The 19,099-nt window shown below is 43.0% G+C and overlaps 1 protein-coding gene across 1 annotated transcript in view; it reads right to left on the bottom strand.

The window, feature by feature from the left end:
- Adgra3 (adhesion G protein-coupled receptor A3) overlaps positions 1-19,099 on the bottom strand; it is a 97,223-nt gene that overhangs the window by 57,643 nt on the left and 20,481 nt on the right. The window contains exon 2 of the mRNA XM_021210577.2: positions 7,769-7,840. Coding sequence (XP_021066236.1) covers positions 7,769-7,840 — 72 coding nt within the window. The remainder of the gene's footprint in view (positions 1-7,768; positions 7,841-19,099) is intronic.

Below are 19,099 nucleotides of genomic sequence, written 5' to 3' on the forward strand. Positions count from 1 at the left end.
TAGTCACCAAATCCAGACACTACTTTGTATGCCAGCAAGTGTTTGCTGATAGGAGCCTGATATAGTTGTCTCCTGAGAGGTTCTACCAGTGCCTGACAAACACAGAGGTGGATGTTCTCAGCCAACCATTGGACTGAGCACAGTGTTCCCAATGGAGGAGCTAGAGAAAGGACCCAAGTAGCTGAAGGGGTTTGCAGTCCCATAGGAGGAACAACAGTATGAATCAACCAGTACCCCCATAGCTCCCTGGGACTAAACCACCAAACAAAGAGTACACATGGTAGGATTCATGGCTCTAGGTGCATATGTAGCAGACAATGGCCTAATTGGTCATCAATGGGAGGAGAGTCCCTTGGTCCTGTGAAGGCTCTATGCCCCAGTGTTAAGGGAATGCCAGGGCCAGGAAGTGGGAGTGGGTGGGTTGGTGAGCAGGGGGAGAGAAAAGCGGACGGTGGAGGGGGTTTTCGGAGGGGAAATCAGGAAAAGGATGAGATTTTAAATGTACATAAAGAAACTATCTAATAAAAACCAAAAGAAAAAGAAAAAGTAATCTGACCTCAAAGATTTTTGTTTCAGCAACAAAAGCAGATGTCATAAAAGGCACAGGGTCCTGACCATCCTGGAAACGCAGCCAGTTTAAAACAAATGTGCAATTTCTTTTGTTTTAATTCCTTTTGCCGTTTTTATGTACGTGTGGCACGCATTGTTTGTAAGCACATGTACATACAGGGAGAGTGCATGTGCCTGTGGCTGCATGTGCAAATGCATATGTGCTTGCATGTGTGGGCCCCAGGGTGGTGTCAGGAATCATGCTCAATAGCATAGGGCTTGCCTATGGTCTTGCTGGTCAGAGTGCTCTGGAGAGCTGCTGTCTCAGACTCCCTACACTGGAATACAGACGGGTCGCCATGCCTACCAGGCATTCATATAGATTATATTCTAGGCGACACGAACTCTGGTCCTCACTGAGGCAAAGCCAGCACTGTAACCACTAAGCCAGCTTTCCAAGACCACACACCCATTATGTCTATAATTTCCGCCTTAGAATGCTATACTTTTATAGTATGTGTACATATATCTCACACATATAATATATATCACATCAGTGGTTGTGCCTATCGCAAACATCATTAAATTGAATTTCTCCAAAAATATCTTTAAAATATGTACTATAACAGTCATATGATTTATTTTTTATATTTTTTCCCTCCCTGGGATTCTATAGTGATGCGCTCCATAAGGTGGGGTTATAAATAAACATGTTATGCATCACAATATATAGTCCAAAAGCAGAAAAACAAGAAACTTGTATCTCCTTTCCTTTTCCTCTCCATCTCAAGCAGCCGGACTTCCCCATGTCGCAGTCATGCCTCCCAATGCAGCTACCTTAGGGAGGGCCAGGCCCCTGAAGACAATCCATTTAATTATAAGCTAGCCCTCTGCAAAGGCCAGTTCTTCCTCCAATCGTACAGGAGCACACTCCTTCCAGTAGGTGGCCCTCCCAGATGCCCTAAGTAAGCCAGTGTGCCAGAACCAACTTCAAAGTCTTGTCCACTGAATCAGTGTCCTCTGGTCCTCTGTATGTGAGATGGAGGCCCACAAACAGACACAAAGTCCTTAAGCTTCTCTACTCTTCAAGTCTCTCACTAATGGTGGCAACCCTGACCTACACAGCCACTCAAGTTTCCTGTGCCACTTCTCTTCACACATGGGTAGGTGGCACAAACAATAATGGCCAAACAGCATAAATGGGGAGAGGAATGCTCACCACGCTAGAATGATAGGTAACTCTGAATTCCAGAGTCCCTTGCACTTATTTCATCTGAGATTTGAGAGGTCATCCTAGAAGTGGATCCTGGACTTTAACAATATCTGTTCTTACAACACGAAGGTGGCCTGCCTCATGGGTATCTAGAAACTATGGTTCTACCAATGACAGTCAAGCCCATGCTCAAGAAGTCTCTAAGACTCAGACACAGTCTCCAGGCAGCCTTCTCAAACCCTCAGCCGCTCAGGTTTCATAAGATCCCTGTCTACTTATGTTCAAGAAAAGACTGCAAACAACAAGTCTCAGGAAGCTGAGCAAGGATCCTGGGTGATCTTCCATCTCCTCTGGCAGGCACACTCCATGTCACTGCCCTCCCAGTTAGGACAACTAACTGTGTGCAGTGGGACTCACACACGCTTTTCTACCGTTGTCCTTTTCTTTCTTTTTTTTTTTTATTAAGATATTTTCTTCATTTACATTTCAAATGCTATCCACAAATCCCCCTATACCCTCCCCCGCCCTGCTCCCCAACCCACCCACTCCCACTTCCTGGCCCTGGCATTCCCCTGTGCTGGGGTTATATTCTAATTAACAAAGCAGCAAAAATACAACACAGGCTGCTTTCCAGAAAGGTCGCCTGGGAAAATTCACATACACATTCTGGTGAAGCTGGTCTCTGCTCATCTGAGGCAGAACTCACTCGCTTATTGTAAGCCAACATTCCTGATGCATCGCTTCCCACTCTGTTCATGAAGCTGACGAGATGGACTTGAAATGGACTAGGACCATTCCAATCTCACTGTTATGAATCCTGTCTGTGTCATGGCCTCTACGGAGTTCTGGGACACTTCCTTGAGTGTCATGGTTTGAAAATGAAATGTCCCCATGGTCATGTGTGAAACACTTGCTCTTTAGTGGGTGGTACTACTGTTTAGAGGGTGTAGAAGCTCTAGAGGCTGCAGCCTCCCTGGTGGAAGGGGTAAACAGCTAGCCACCAGCCCTTCCTTTCTCTACTTCCTACCTGCCATGATGTGAGCTACCTTTGCACACCCACCCAATTTTCACCAGGACTGAAATGGGGCAAAAATCAATCTTTCCTCCTTACAAACCCTCATGCACAAAAACGAAGAAAATGTGGTCAAGTTCTTGATGTCAGGATTTAAGCACATTTTTCATGCAGTAGGAATTCATTAAAGGAACTAAATAAATTTATACCTAGAGCAATTGAAAAATTGATAACCAAATACGCCATGAAGTTGGTCATCATTAAATCAAGGTGCTGGAGGTAATATTCTTTCAACCTCACTGGATGTTTGAAAATGAAGTTGAAAAATAAATTATTGTATATGATAATAATGTTTCAAGTCACCCGGGTCCTGTTCAACCCCCATGGCATTATCTGAGTGAGGGTTTTAACACAGTTTGCACATGTATCCTATCTCCTCAGCGATTCTCCACTGCTACTCATCTTCCTGAGCAGAATTTTGATCACGTCTTTCTGTTAAAACCTCCAAAAGTTCCCATCAGTTGAGGAGGAAAAAAGAAGGCAAAGTCTTTAGAGCAACTGGCAAAGTTCCCCAAGACCCTGACCCTGTCTATCTCCCCTATACTCAAGCCTTCCCACATTCATCTACTGTGGTCATATTCTGCAGTGAGTCTAGAAAGGACCATTTCTATGCTGGCATGCAGTCACTGGCAGAAAGCCTCTCTGGCACAATAGAGGCACTGGTTTCTATCCCAATATCCAGTCCTGGAAAAGCATACTCTACTATGCCTTAGGGAAATGAGATAACCAATCTACAGAGGGTGAGTGCATAGGCAGACGAATGGATAAAACAATAAAGCAAAGCTGAGATCGTTACCTTAACTACCTCTACCTACCTATACAAGGATCAGTCAACTACAGAAAGCTGCAAAAGCCACCCAGCTCCTCACCAAGCCAGACAGTGTAAAGAATGAGGATCTCACACAATTCTCTTAACACTTCTCAGCGATGACAGTGTCTTGCTGTCTGTCACTGACTTCCAAGTGACGCTTCACATGTGTACATGATGTAACAGTATATACCAATGAGGAGAGGTTGTAAACTGATAATCATTATTAAATTGCTGAATGGGAGTAAATTGTTGATTTGGAAGATAACATGGTCTTGTCAGTCGTATGCAAGCTTTCATAATAAGACTTTCTCTTTCTCCTAACTAGCTTAAGTTTGTAAGATCTTAATAGAATGTACATACATCAGCAGCCTTAGCTTTTGTATATCCTATCTCTCCACTCTCCAGGTGACCATCACTGTCCACCTCAAAGAAGTAAGCGTTTGAGTGTAAACAATCCCTATTTTTCATTTATTTTCAATAAACTAAAAAAAAAAAACAAAAAAACAAAAAACAAAAAACAAAAATCTCTGCAAATAGAAATATATGTCAGCCCTATTTTTTAAAGCATAAGTTTCCCTTCTCAGATTCCAAACAGCTTCAACAAGAGAAACTGATTTCACTAAAGCAGTTCATAAATCTGTGGTCAGTGATAAACTGTGTGTGATTCTACAAAATACCTCTCATGAATAACTGAGCAATGTAATATGATTTAAAGATACACTTTCTCTTTAATAATAAAAATTCTTGACATATTATATAATATTTAATAATAGCCATATTAATCAGACACTGCCAAAAAATATTTATAGTCAGACTCTCCCATTTAATATTTCTCTCTCCAACAATGCAAAGTGTGTCTAGTACACAGCAGTCTAACTTTAGAATGTACTGCTAGATCAGAATGCATTAGGTCACAAAACTCTACCTGAAAAGAAGCCCAAGATCTGCTTTTACAAACTGAAGGCATGTTTCAAGTGCCTATTCTCACTGCGGAATGTCACCCCTCGGGCTTAGGTGTGGCAACACTGGTCCCTGGATAGTGGCACTGTTGTGGGAGGATGAGAAAGCTCTAAGGAGGGAGGCATGGCTATTTAAGATGTATGATTGAAGGTGTGGGGCTGACCTTTAGAGTTACAGCCAGCCAGCTTAGGGTGAAACACTCCACTCCCGTCCGTCACCACCATGGGACTATGTTGTCGCCTTGTGAGGTGATAACAGCTGCTCCAGCCTCCCAGCCTGTCCTGGCTTCCATGACCTCTCTGCCCTGGTGAACAGCCAGCCAACATACATCTCTCCACGACCTTCTAGGCAGTGACAGAAAAGTCCTTGTGGTGGCCAGGATTAGAAATATCCTACAGTCCCAGGCATTTAAACACTTGGTTCCCTGTGGAGGCACTGTTTGGGGGAAGTCCAGGGGGTGTGTGGCCCTGCTGAGGAAGTGTAGCACCAAAGGACTGTGTTGAGAGCAAAAAGTCCCCCCTACTTCCAGGTTGTTCTTGCTTCGAGCTTATGGTTGAGAGGTGACCTGCCAGTCTCCTGCTTCCTTTACTAGCCCAGCCTCTTGCTGTCAATTTTCTCAGCCACAACTCTTATCCATATGCAACTCTGAACCTAAATAAACTTTTTCTAAAAGTTGCTTTGGTCATAGTGTCTTATTGTGACAACAGAAAAATTACCAAGATTCTCAGTAAAAGCACTGACTTCCTTAGGAAAGAGACAATGATCTATGGGATGAGATGCTTTTAAATCCAAACATCCCAACCTTGCCTCAGCTGGGTATGGCAGCCCAACCTTCCATCCCAGTACTCAGGAGGCAGGATGCTCTTTGGAAGTTCAAGGCTAGGGTGATGTAATGAAATAACAAATGTGGTAACAAACGGTATTACTACTACTAATAATAAAACTAGCATCTCACATTAAAGACATAGAGAAGCAGAGCGATGTGGCTGGCTCCATACACCTCTCAGAGCCACTATCCTCCGCAATGGAAGTGTACAATCCTTATTCATAAGGTGGTATCCCAGGTGCCCAAATCCATGAAAAAAAAAAAAAAAAAAAAAGACCCAAAGAACAGACACTGTGCTCTCATATCTCCTTAGAAACAAAGAACTCTTTCTCCAAAGCCCTTCATCTGTTAGGAGCTAAGGACACTGTCATAAGCTGAAATAAGGCATTGAGTTAGTTAATCAAGTGGCCCCAGCATAACACGTGAGATTGATTTAACAATTGGGAATGAACCACTCTAGTCAGCAGGAAACCCTAAACTTGGTCTTGTGGTATTTTGGAATTCAGGTATTAAAAAGGCTAAAAAACCTTTCATGTATCTTAATAGACCCACAATGGCAATTTAATTTATTTGAACTATGTATAGAGATTTATTTTCAACAAAGGGCAGAAACTATGGCCAAAGACAAAGCGAATTAAAAACTACATAGAAGAAAGGCCTAATTCCCAGTGCAGCACCGAGCACCAGCCATGCTAGCCACAGTGTTTATGTGTACATGAGCAATCACATGAAGCCTAGCAGAGTGTCTCCACACAACAGACACCGCTGATAAACCACAAGTGTCTGCACCCTTCCTCTGACCGTGGGGATCCCCTCAGCTGCCTGCCAGCCGGGCAGCTAACGCCCAGCATGGTGCTGCACGCTGGGATAGCTGCTCACAACACTGCTCTGCAGGAAGAATGGCTGATGGGAAAGTGCTGCCTTCTCCATTCTAATGCCTAGTGGGTGGGTCCAGCAGTGCTTCCCCCTGCCTAGAGTCACTTGTCACCCCACTCTGGTGAACTGTTCCCAGTAGCACGGGCTCCTTTTCTCCTGACAGCAAGGAAATTTGCTCAAGCCTTAGGCACATCTCCACTCAATCAAACTGATCCAAATATCCATTCCTGAAGCAACCACAGTATGTGTACAAAGGATTAGTCTCAGCACAGTCGGGCCTGGAGTTGAGGATGTAGGTAACATCTAGATTCGTGCACTGTGAGGATGATGATGTGAATAAGTCAGTACAAACAAACACACTATATGTGCATACTAAGGTCTGAACTGACAAGAAAGCTTTTATGCATCTATACATGTTTGTCTTTCTGCATGTTCACATGTCTTGTACATGTATGCATAAAGTGTAGTAAATGTACTACTATAAAACTATCTGGCTATCAATAATATACACACACAATTTAAAGTCATGCAGTAAAACGAGAAGAAAAGGGCTATGCAGAAAAAGACCCAGAACTCTAGGTGGTGTATGTCTAAGCAACACCAGCAACCAGAGCAACCAAGTGCCGGGGGAAGTTTGACTGCAGAAGCCCCTGGGTGAATGGTGAGGAGAAAGCTGGGGACAAAAAAGGCAGGATTATGAGAAGAGCAGAGAATCAAAAACTAGGTTAGATTGTAATGACACAGAAATGTTCACCTATGATGTGGCTCCCTAACGTACTTCCAAGTTTTCCTGTAAATGTACACCTACCAGTACAATTTTAAACATGATCCTTGATGCAGTATTCAAAACACATGTAAATAGGATATCCACTCCCTAAAATCCACCCAAACAACTGTAACACATCAGCTCATGAGAAAACTTCTAAGTAAAAAGTATTATTATACTCCAAGAAACTGAAGAAAGCACCCGTGCTTTACCTAAGCGGTACTCCTCTGCCTTCTATTTTATGACAGGACACATGTCATTTTAGCATACAGTTTCAAAACAACTGTGCTAAGCTAGTGAGTGGTCAGCTGAGTCCAGAGCTTGTGTGGTAAACAGCTTTACTGGAAGCGATCTGCACAGACTCCTTCATTATCACTGCTCTGTCATACACAACCCATCAGTAAGGACTGGCTCATTCCTGCCGGGACCGCTTGATCATGTCACGGCAGAGCACAGACACTGTGATCAAACGCGAAGCCCACATGAACTGGGATTAGTTTCTGGCTCTCCCCAGGAAGTGCACTGACCTCTGAATCGATAACTGCTTCTCTTGTAAACATCACTTCCTGAACTTTAGCATAATAAAATGTTAGCAAAAACTAATTTTAATTAAAATTGTTGGCAGTTCCATTGGCAGGTTTACAATGAAAACATATTATCTAAATCCGGAGAAATGACCATGAGAGAATACTCACAGTCTTTCGAGGAGACTTAACCCAGAAAATGAACCATTCTTCAGCTCGGAGATCTTGTTGTTGCTTAAGATCCTAAAAATGACAAGAAAAAAATATATATATAACTTGTCTAGCACATACCATCAACACCAAAGCAACTGAGCTCATGCTGTTTACACAGAAGGAATCCTTAGAAATCATTACCCGGAGGTAGGCACTTCAGAATAATGCACTTTCTTTACCAAACTAGCTTCCATATCTTGTCCCATCTTAAATCATTCTTGTCATATTTAGATAAAAACATTAAAAAGGAGAAAAAGGAAGTGACAATAGCTATCGGTTCAATACAAGGTAAAGCTGGTCACCATGAACTGAGTCACTCAGTCAGCTCAGGAACTTAAATACCTATGTTAGAATTTGAAACTTAACAGAAAACATGGCACGTGACCCCCCAAAATACCAACCTAACAAAGAAATATATTGTCCATACTGTGTGGACACTGCTGGGTCTTCCCTGCAGTTTAACAATATGCAAATGCACTAGCTTTGTGCATGTGCATGCGTGTGCATGTGTGTGTGTGTGTGTGCACATGCATGCACCTGTGTACATGGCCTCCTTTACCTTAGTCCACACTGAGCTGACCGACAGGGTGGCTCTATCATCATGGCTTTATCTCATACTTGAGGAGAGTGCTCACTAAAAACCAAACTAAAACCACAGGGGGTTGCCCCTGACAGGATGCCCCACAAAAGACGACTGCATCTATTTTCTATTCCTTCCTTTCTACAGTCTAGAATTTTCTACAGTGTTAAGCACCTGGCCATCAACAAGGTGAAAGTGCCCTGCTTCAAGAGGATGGGAACATGAAGAGGAGGAAAAACAAGAAACAGAGACAAGAACTAAGTCAGCAGCTAGATGACATTAGCAAACAGCAGGCATACTTCCGGGACTTGACTCTTGTTTCTATGTATGTTTGTGTGCTGTGGTTATGCACAACATATGTGAAGGTGCATCAGGGGCCAGGAGAGGGAGTCAGCTATCATGGGGCTATAGGTCACAGGCAGTTCTAAGCCACCTGACAGTGGTTCTGGGAACTGAACTCGGGTCCTCTGCAAGAGAGTGCAGCTCCATCAGCCAGATTTTGAACCCTAACAATGTCTGCTCTGCCCACATTTCTCAATATCCAACCAGGTTGGTCAAGAGCCACACAACTGTCATTCGGGACAGAAAACTGTATCACACATGATGTTGCCACTCAGGGGCAGCCCTTTGGACAGATAGGACAGTCATTACACAGGGACACAAAGACTAACAGGGTACTTCTGCAAGGCAAGATTGTAGGTGTGTGTCTCTGTGTACAAGACTTCTTCATTAATCTAACAAGTAAAAAGAAAAGCCAGCTGTCACCCAGCTTTCTTTGCTGTAAGTCAGATTTGTAAAGGAAAGAACGCAGGGAGAGCAGGGCGGAGGGATCCCCGCCCTGTGATAATATAGCAGAGCAGCTTGTGTGATGTGCTTGAGAGCTCTGAGTCAAGCTTGCCCCATTCAGGCCCCAGCTCTGCCACTTTTCAGTTCTCTTGTTCTCCAGCAAGTCTTGCCAGCTCTCTGTAAGACTTCCCTGACTCATAAGATGTGAAGAATAAGAACCACCTCATAAACACTGACAGGAAAACTTAAAATGCATGGCACACTCAGTGAGCAGCCATTAAGATACAGGATTTGTTTGCCTGGTTCTGATGTATATGTCCTCCATCGATTCAGTGTCTGTGCGGCCAATGTAACCGTGCAACCAAAGAATCTCATTAGGTAGCGTCCTATCCTGTTTCATGGTGCCAGTAAAGCTAAGGCAAGGCCAAAAGGGTAGGAATGAGAAGAAACAAGGTGCAAAAGCATTTTCACTAAAATACAGCAGTGGTTTCTTCACTGAAAATGACAATGATCTTTAAAAGAAAGAAAAGTAGTTGGTTCAGGCCAGGAGAAACTGAGACATGCATATGGCTCCCAGCATCTGTGCCAACAGGCTTCTCCAACAGCCAAGCGGTACAGAGCAAGAGTCCCAGCCCTCATTATTCTGATCAGGCAGAGCCTGCGCTCACAGTCACCAAATATGGCATAATACCAAGTGCATCCTGACCCTGACGGCATGGTTTCAACATGATATACAACAGACAATGTTCAAGGATACTAAAAGGCCAAGGTCGGAGGACAAATACAATCCAAGGCAGGTTTTACACACTCTGTAAAACTGCTACCTAAGGATTCGATCACATCAATTAATACCACAGACAGAAAAGAATCCATCTGTAGCAACAAGTAAACAACAGAAGCAGGAGACCCGGAAGGCTTTCAACGTTACCGTGGTGATGAGGCTGATAGTCACTTCTCCGTTTATAATTCATGCTGTAGGTTCTGAAATATCTTACTTTCAGGGTGTACCCCGCCCCCTCCCCCAGTAGTAAACATATGAATCTTAGGAATTTTTGCTTTAAATTGAGTTAATGTATGAGTATACAGTAATATATATTGAGTATATGTATATTCCCAGAGGTAAAAGCTAAAAGAAATCCAAGGTGACTTGAGATTCCAGAGCACATTTGTTTATTTACCTATTGTATTTGGTTTTGATCAAACGCTGCACATAGAGCAACCAATGTTGTCACCTTAAGAAGTAGAACAGTCATGTTTGGGGCCCTGGTATTAACAGAGACTCTACAAAGCGACGGTGTCAGTCACTTCACTTTTTAAGTGGCTTTCAGCATCCTTAAGACTAAAAAGGAGAATATTGTATCAGAATGATTACTAAGATCACTCCCGGATTCTCTTAATTTTCTACACTGATTCATGTTCTAATAGGCAAAGCTGCTATGTTTGACAATGGCCAAGAATATGTAAGCATTAACTCAAAAATCTGCAGGAAAATATACACTCTACCCAGCTCAGTGACTTAAGATGCCATTTCTGAGTGAAGAATGAAACTCAGCTAAGGAAGAAACTTGCACGGGCCTGGTGGGCACTGACTGAATGGCTCTGCCTGTGATTTGGTATAGCTTCAGCGATGGGACTGTCATTTCCTCAGTCATAAAGGCTTTACTGCAATAAATGATAGGTTTTATTGAGGAAAGTAAAAAGGAAGACATTTCATCACACTTAAAAAGTTATAACTGTAACCTTAAAATATAGTTTACAACCTCAAGTTAATATATTCCATCTACACATTACTGGATGTGTTTAAGGATTTTGTGCAGGAAAACAGGATGGGAAGGAATAAATCTATGCTGCAGACGGCTTTTATACTCAATTTTGAAATGGGGGGCTGTGGAACCAGCAGGTGCTTAATATCATATATCACGATGAACCTAAAACCCATTCATAATCAATATTTTTGCTGACACCTTTGAAATTTCAAACCCAGCCAGAGTTATAGAGCTTATATAGACCCATTTCTGTCCTATACTAATGATATGAACACACGATCTATAGACAACAGGCTGAATGCTATTCAGGCTTCCAGCGCTTTGATTCAGAAACTGTATGGAAGAGTCTGACACCCACTATCATTTCGCACAGGACCAAGTTAGTGTGCTGTGCCACCTCCACAAGGATGAAAAAAGAACAAGACTTAAATGCAGATGGATTTTTTAAAAAAATAAATCACAAGCAAATGGAACGATACAGATTAGATGTCCTCAGCTGCTTGCTGTTATTAGACCCAAAATGTACCAGAACCTTGAGAGATGTCCATAGAAACCACTCCCTGGATGTCAGGTGTCACTAAAAGACTTCCTTTTGGAAAGGAAGTTGAAAATATACTTTTAAGAGCACTAACTACTCAGTTCAACTTCAGGAACATTGACTCCTGGAGACAAAATCCAGGTAAGCAATCCTGTGGGTCACGGAAGCAGATCGAGTGGCAGTTTTGCTTCTTAGTTTTAACTATCAACTTGACCTACAATCACCTGAGCAGCCTGGGGGGACAGGGGCTGCCTTAGCTAGGGTTTCTATTGCTATGAAGAGACACTGTGACCATGCAACTCTTATAAAGGAAAACATTTCATTGAAGCTGGCTTTCAGTTTCAAAGGTTTCGTTCTTTATTGTCAGGGAGGGAAGCATGGCAGCATGCAGACATAGTTGGCGCTGCAGAAGCAGTTTAGAGTTTGACATCTGGATAGGCAGACAGCAGGAAGTGAACTAACACTGCCTCTAACAACACCACACCTACTCCAACAAGACCACACCTCCTGAGTGCCACTCCCAGTGAGTCTATTGGGGGGGGGGGGGGAGGCTGGCATTTTCTTTCACACCACCACAGGGATCTTCGACATTAGGCTGGTATATGCGGGTGTCTGTAGGGCTTTGTCTTACGTTGACTGATTTGGGAAGACCCTGTCCTCTGTGAGCTATACCATTCCCTAGGCTGTGTATTCTGACCTGGGTGAGAGTGGATAAATCAAGCTAAACACAAGCAAGCATGAGCACACTTTTCTCTGTCCTTGACTGTGGTTGTGCCTATAGCTAGTTGTTCGGTGTTCCTGCTTTGACATCCCTGTGTAACCTGAAAGGATACACTGCAGTGAGCCCCTCTGGTTGATTTTGCCAAAGTGTTTCACACAGTGCTAGCTGTGTGTGAAACTAGAACAGGCGGGATGGGATGGAAGACGCTACCCAGTACCTAGGAAGGGGCCTCACTTAGGACCAGGGAAAGGGTGGCCATATGTAGAAAATACAGAGAGGGTCACAGGAAGCTGAAATCAGACTGTAACAGAAAAACTAACAGTGATTGAAGTGATCGCTCAATGCACATAAAAACAAGCCCGAATGTCATGTAAAAGGGCCTGTAGCCTCAGTGACGCAGGCAGCTGAGACAGGATGACTGATCATTTGAGGCCAGGAGCTCAAGGACAAAGTGAGACCCAGGTCTCCTTAAAAATAAGTAAGAGAAACAAAGGATCATGACTTTATAGATGACTGCGCATCCCCAATCAGAAGAGAATATAGGCTTCATCAAGACACTGTAAGGCGCTTACCACGGTGGGAAAATATAGTCTGTTCTGGGGGAGACAACCACTCCCATTATTATCATGAGTGAACACAATCCCTTTGGCAGGAAAACATACCAATGAAAACACTCTGACTGTATCTTTGAAAAACCTTCCAACACATACATACACTTAACTAAAATATATTACATGCTACATGTCACATAATTATGTGGATATAGCAAAATTATCATCATAGAACTAGTAAAAGCTAATTACTAAATATACTATGGGTTCCAATAATGGTTTTTTTTCTGTCTACCGAATGCATATTAAGATGATCAAGTATTGCAGTTTCAAGAAGATAGAACTCCTTAGCTAGTCACATGGATCACGGCACAGGATCGAGGGTGTAGTTTGCTTGAAAGAGTGCTTGCCGATCATCCAAAAAGCTCTAGCTTCAGAACCCAATACCACATAAAGTAGACAGAGCAGTGCATGACTGTAATCCACGCACTGCGGAGGTATAGGCAGGAGGAGCATTCGAGCATGGTCACCTGAAGTAAGAAGTTTGAAGATGCCAGGGATTACATGTGACCAAGTCTCAGAAAAGAGAAAGAACAGGAAATGAAAAGAAAAAAGAAAGATAAGACATATATGTACATAGTAAGTTTCCATGTGTTGAGAGGGCTAATCTGCTCTTGTAATACAAGCTACAATACAAATTGATACACATTAGGTTTACTGTGTAGAATAATGTATGCCCTTCCTACAACCTTCTCTACAGAGGAAAGAAAGAAAAGCAGGCCAGGTTTAGAGCCAGATGACTCACTAGCCTCTCTTGGCATACACCCTAAACCTTTATGGCCACCTGCCCTCAGCTCAAGTCAGGAATGAAACTCCTTCGAGTGAATGTAGTCCTTCGGCTTTTTTGTTGTTGTTGGATTTTTTTTTTCCTCTAATGAAACCATATGCCGAACAGTTCGCAATGTTGTAGTCCAGAGTTTTTTACATGCAACTGAGTGCGTGGCTCACCAATGGTTCCACTCTTGATCAGATAAATCTATTCACTCACTTTGGTAGAAATTTATTCCAGATGGTATGTTTTATGTTTTAGCTTATATGTTTCAAAATGTTCTACCATTACTCCACTCAACACACAACTAAAACAGTGCCGGCATGTAAGATACATAAAGTGCATGTATCTTTTCTTGTTTGGGTATTGCAAATAAACCTCAGAGATGGAAAGACAGCCATGCTGGAGAACCTCTGAGAAGCACTGAGCAGCCTCTCCCCCGTGAGTGAATTTCCTCACCCTTCCTGATGAGTACCAGGAAGTTTGCTCAGGATGACCAACACATTTACTAGCAGAGTTCAGATCTAACCTTGCCAGTACAGCATGTGCCATCTGCCACCACTGAGGTGGTACATGGGTCTCTTTTCCCAGACATACAGGAGGACAGCAGCTAGCTGAAAGGCCTCGCTGTGGTTTTCTGAAGGTGCTCACTCTATAAGCAGTGTGTTCACTCAGTGGGCTGGGAACCACAGTATAGATTCCAGCTGTTTGACCACCACAGGCTGCCCCCTGGGCACTGTCCCCACTGTCACTTCCTGCTGGGCCATTCCAGACTTGCTCGTAGCTTCAGGAAGGACAAAGGCCTCTTCTAGCCTGTACATCCTCAGCTTTCATAGATGCTCAACCTAGACCCTTCCCACTGCCTCCTTCCCTTCATTTTCTTCAGTCATTTTTCCCCTGTAAATTATCTTGTACTTCAGCCCTCCATCCAGAGCTGGTTCCCAGAGGCCCCGAATGACAAGGTGCTCACAACATCTGTTCAATAAATGAATGACATAAAAATACGGCTGGGTTTAAGTTTCTCTGTTCAAGGATCCTTCCCCAAGGACTGTGAGATGCAGAGTAGGTAATTTACTGGCCTCTAGTGGTACAGAGAAGTATAAATCTAGACCACTCACTCCTTCCTTTCTGCAGCTCCGGGGATGTTTCTGAAAATCTACCAGATAATGTCTAGTTTTCTTTCTTCTTCTATTCCAACATCCTAAGAAGTATGTCCACATTACTGCCTTTCTAACATTGGGACCCTGTTAAAACTGATGTGGAAAGGAATCTCCAGCTGCTAGGGAAGGAAGAACCATGGATTTATCAGTGACTGTTGTTGGCTCACATACAATCTGTGGTTGAATTTTAAGTCTGGATCTTTAACTGTGGCTTAGTGCTTACACAACAAGGCTCCACTACAATGCAACACTGAAATTAAGGTTGTATAACAGAAGACAGGACAGTCAGTGTGAGTGAGGACAAGCGATGCCACTGTTAGAATTTAACATTTCAGAGGGTAGGTGACTGCACTCCGGTGCCACAGGAAACTTTGAAGCCACATATCTCTTAAGTTCTCATCCACCTTTAAAAGAAACTCTGAAGCTTCAGAATATGCTACTCAATTGGGGCCTAGGGAGGAATGAGAAGAATCAAGACTAGGAAGCTAAACAAGTTTTTTAGAAAAATGCTTCAGAGCCATCTAAACTATAATTTCATGACTGAAGATATTCTTTTAAAATTTTGTTTTTATGAAAATACCCTACTACCAAATTTGTATGCATACACACACACACACACACACACACACACACACACACACACACACATACTCACACACACACAGAGAGAGAAAAATGGGTTTTCTTCTGACCTCTGGAACACAATTATACACCACTGCAGATACACACGCACACTCAATAACTCGTGCAGCACTTAGCATATGCCACAATAAAATATTGGACACATCTACAAAAAAAAAAAAAAAAAAAAAAAGGAGACCCTGGTTAAAATAATAAATTGTGAGTAAAAGAAAGACAGGTATCCTGAGTTACAGTGTTAAGTAGTTTCTACCCGTCTGCTTCTTAACTTCACCTAGTTATTTTCAAGTTGAAGCTGGAAAGGCATTGTATTAAAATGATCTCACGCAGACCCGGAATGGTTAAGTGACTTGGAATTCTGGTTGAGAGGACTGGGGATTGGCAGAGATTCTAAAGACGTGGCTCGTTGTGGTGTGGAAAGAAACGTCCATGTTTAGAGACTCCAGCTCTTAAGAGAAATAAATCATCTCTCTCCAGCCCCAGTAGCATCTGAGATTCTGTCTATGACTTAGCTAATACTCATCTCTTAGGCCGTCCTCCACAGTTCTTAATACTGCTTCACAACCTTCATCTTAATCCTTCTGCTTTGAATTTGCAAATAAATCCTCTGCTCAATTTTCCAGACCACTAATTTCCTATATCCTGAGTCACTTCCCTTCTGCCCTTCAGACCAATCACTGACCCCGGGACAGGCTCCTTCACATCTCAGCCTCACAGCTAACTCCACAGAACTCCCTTCTCACCCTTTCCCACGCTATACTTGCCCTATGGATCTGCTATTCTTTTGGATCTGAAATACAAACTAGAATTCTCCTGTGTTAGCATCTCACCAATGCTTCCAAAACACTGGCTCCTTGCCAGCTCACAGTGTTGATTTGTCAAACATCTAATGACCCTTTCTGGTTGTTCACTGGACTGATCAATATGGAGGAGCAGCAAAGGATCTCATTAGCATATATGAAAATAAGGATGGACAGATACAACACAACCTCCTTTATGCCAAGTTTGGGGAGTCTTATAACCTTAGAAAGTGGAGTAACAAAAGCTTCAGGGACTCAGTAACTTCCTGCTTCCAACTCCCACCCTGTTTAGCCTCCGCAGATGATGGTCAGCAACCAAGCAAAGTGGTTTTGCAGCTGAGGCAACCTCCGATCAGCAGCTCCTCCTCTGGGCCCAGCTAAACAGAGCATCTGTCTCAAGGTCATCAGTTGCTGGCTGGGCACTCTCATTACCCACTTCTGCTGCCACTCCCCACATTTTCGGTTCTTGGGACTCTTCCAGAGCGCTGTTCAGAACGTCATTTTTCTAGTGAGTTGGCACTTTCTCTCCTGGGCTGTAAGTTCCTTTGCTGTAGGGTCTCACCATCAATCCCATCCATCTGCCGGATTTACTCCCGAGTCCCCAGTGCTCCGGGGCCAGGGGAGCTGCTCTCTCATTTTTCAGCCCTGTTTGGGTTTCTGCTACAATTTTCAACTTGATCTTGAACAGGACATAAGTAAGAGAGAAAGATAGGGGGGGAAAAAGAAAATTTCAAATATCTAATCCTTAACAGATTGTTTACTTTAATCACAAGAGTGTCCTAGGGTGCAGACCCCATTTGAAACAACAGGATGTCCCTGAGCATAATAAGCATTCATTTGCTTTATGCATGACCATGCTACCAGGAGCCACTCCAGCAGCAAAGTGGGTCGTATGACTGACTGGGCAAACAAATCTGTTGTTTGGGGTCACTATTCCAGTCCCCGCCTTTGTCCCAGTAGTTTCTGAGCAGGTAATGCCACGACAGAGGGCAGACTCTGGCACACAAACTACCTGCTTTTAAACATTAATACCAAGATCTGGCTTCATCATTCTGCATAAGGTTCTTAACCTCTGTTACTCAGTATCTCATCTATAAATTATTCTAGAGACTTAGAAAATGAAAGCTTTTAGTGGACATAGAAGCCAACATGTGGGAAGGTACTTAAAGTGGGTCTTTAGAACTACTTAATAAGATCCGAGCAAATCACCACAGTCAGACAACAGCTAGCCACGCAGGGGTTTCCATTAGGCACCGCCCAGTGGTGACTGCATACTTGACCACACTGCCTTCCTCAAGGCCTGGAGCAACTGCTCAGCTAACCAGCCTTCGCCAACTGTTACACTATTGAGGTTCCTCTACATCTTGCCCAGTCTTAGGGTAATCTTGTGCAGGCAACAGAATGGGTGGTACCCTGTAACAACTAAGGATGGTGGGGTACACACACAGACCCAAAGGGGTAGGAACACTACCACTAGCAGGATCCCCAGAACTAGAGCAATGGGAAGCAACAGCCTGCTAATGAGCTCTCTCAGCAAGCACGCGTAGGAATCTCTATCGTGCCAAATAGAAGACACCTACATTTGTCAGACATCTCAGATTTATTCATCCAAGAAATCTTTTCTACAGAATTCATCCAGCAGAACTTAGCAACGTTCTCAAAGATGTACCCAACACCCAACTTCGATTCCCACAAAGTGAACAATTATATAAAATGAGACAGCAAGTCAAAACCATCAGCATGGAACACATGATTAGAGTCTTAAGATTAAAAGGTGCCGTTAATAACCGTACAAAGACAACAAAAATATGCCCGGGTACACAGTAAACCCTGACTCTCCAAATGGCTCATTAAATAACCTTCCGAGTTCCCAGGCAGCTTTCTCAAAGATCCAACACTTGAAATAGTACATGAAGGCCTGGGTTTTTCCCTCATTTGCTTTCAATGCTTTACTTAGCAGTTTCATAAATAAAAAGTAAATAACCTATTTTTCAGCATTAACATTAAACACAGTGAGTTTACATAAAGTTAAATAGCATTTGGTTGATTAAGAAAATCTGAAAGGTTTTTAACACCATACTAGATATCGTTCAACAATGTCTAAAAATGAAAAACTGTTTATTAAACAACACTCCATCATATCTTACAAACACATTAGCTCCTTGAGAAAAGGAAGCCCAGACTTCAAGGTGCCGGTACATCACAGAGAACGTTGGACACTTAATATTTATGAATACAATAAAAGTGAGTTTATTTGGCATTTTAATCAAACAGAAAGCTTTCTACTGGGACTACACTGAGGTTCTTGAGGATTCAGAGATTTGATTTTTCAGCTGGAAATTTTGATGATGTATCAATCACTCATTAACTCAGAATATATTTGAGAAACTACTCCACTCTGGGAGAGACACAACAGATACAGGAGCAGACCTCAAGGACTAATATCCACACATGCTATGAGGAGGATGTGTAACTGTTCCAAAGAGAATACAGCCTTTCAGGGTGGCTGAGAGTGAGTTGATTAGGAGAACACATTTCTGAACTATATATATATATATATCGTAAGCCGTCCCCTCCCCAACTCTAATGGGTGGGAAGTTACAGACAGACAAACAGTAAAATCCTTGTAATCCTGCCAAGGTTTCCATAAACAGTTCACAACTATGCAGATCAGAGTCCTGGCAGGGACTGGATGGGCTCCTCTACCAGGTAGAACTGGTCAGAGAAAACACAGAAGATTCTGGGTTCACAGGAAGGGTGAAGGGAAGAGGCAGCCAGTGAAATGTCACAGGCAACTGTGCTTACAGGGTATCTCAGAAAGTGGGGATCTTACAGGGTAAGGCAGACAAGTGTGCTTTCCTAAAGTCCACGTTCTCAGTACAATATGCACAAGAGCTACACTTAACCTTACACTTCCTG

The sequence above is a fragment of the Mus pahari genome, chromosome 13 (assembly GCF_900095145.1).
Source record: "Mus pahari chromosome 13, PAHARI_EIJ_v1.1, whole genome shotgun sequence".
Classification (NCBI taxonomy): Eukaryota; Metazoa; Chordata; class Mammalia; order Rodentia; family Muridae; genus Mus; species Mus pahari.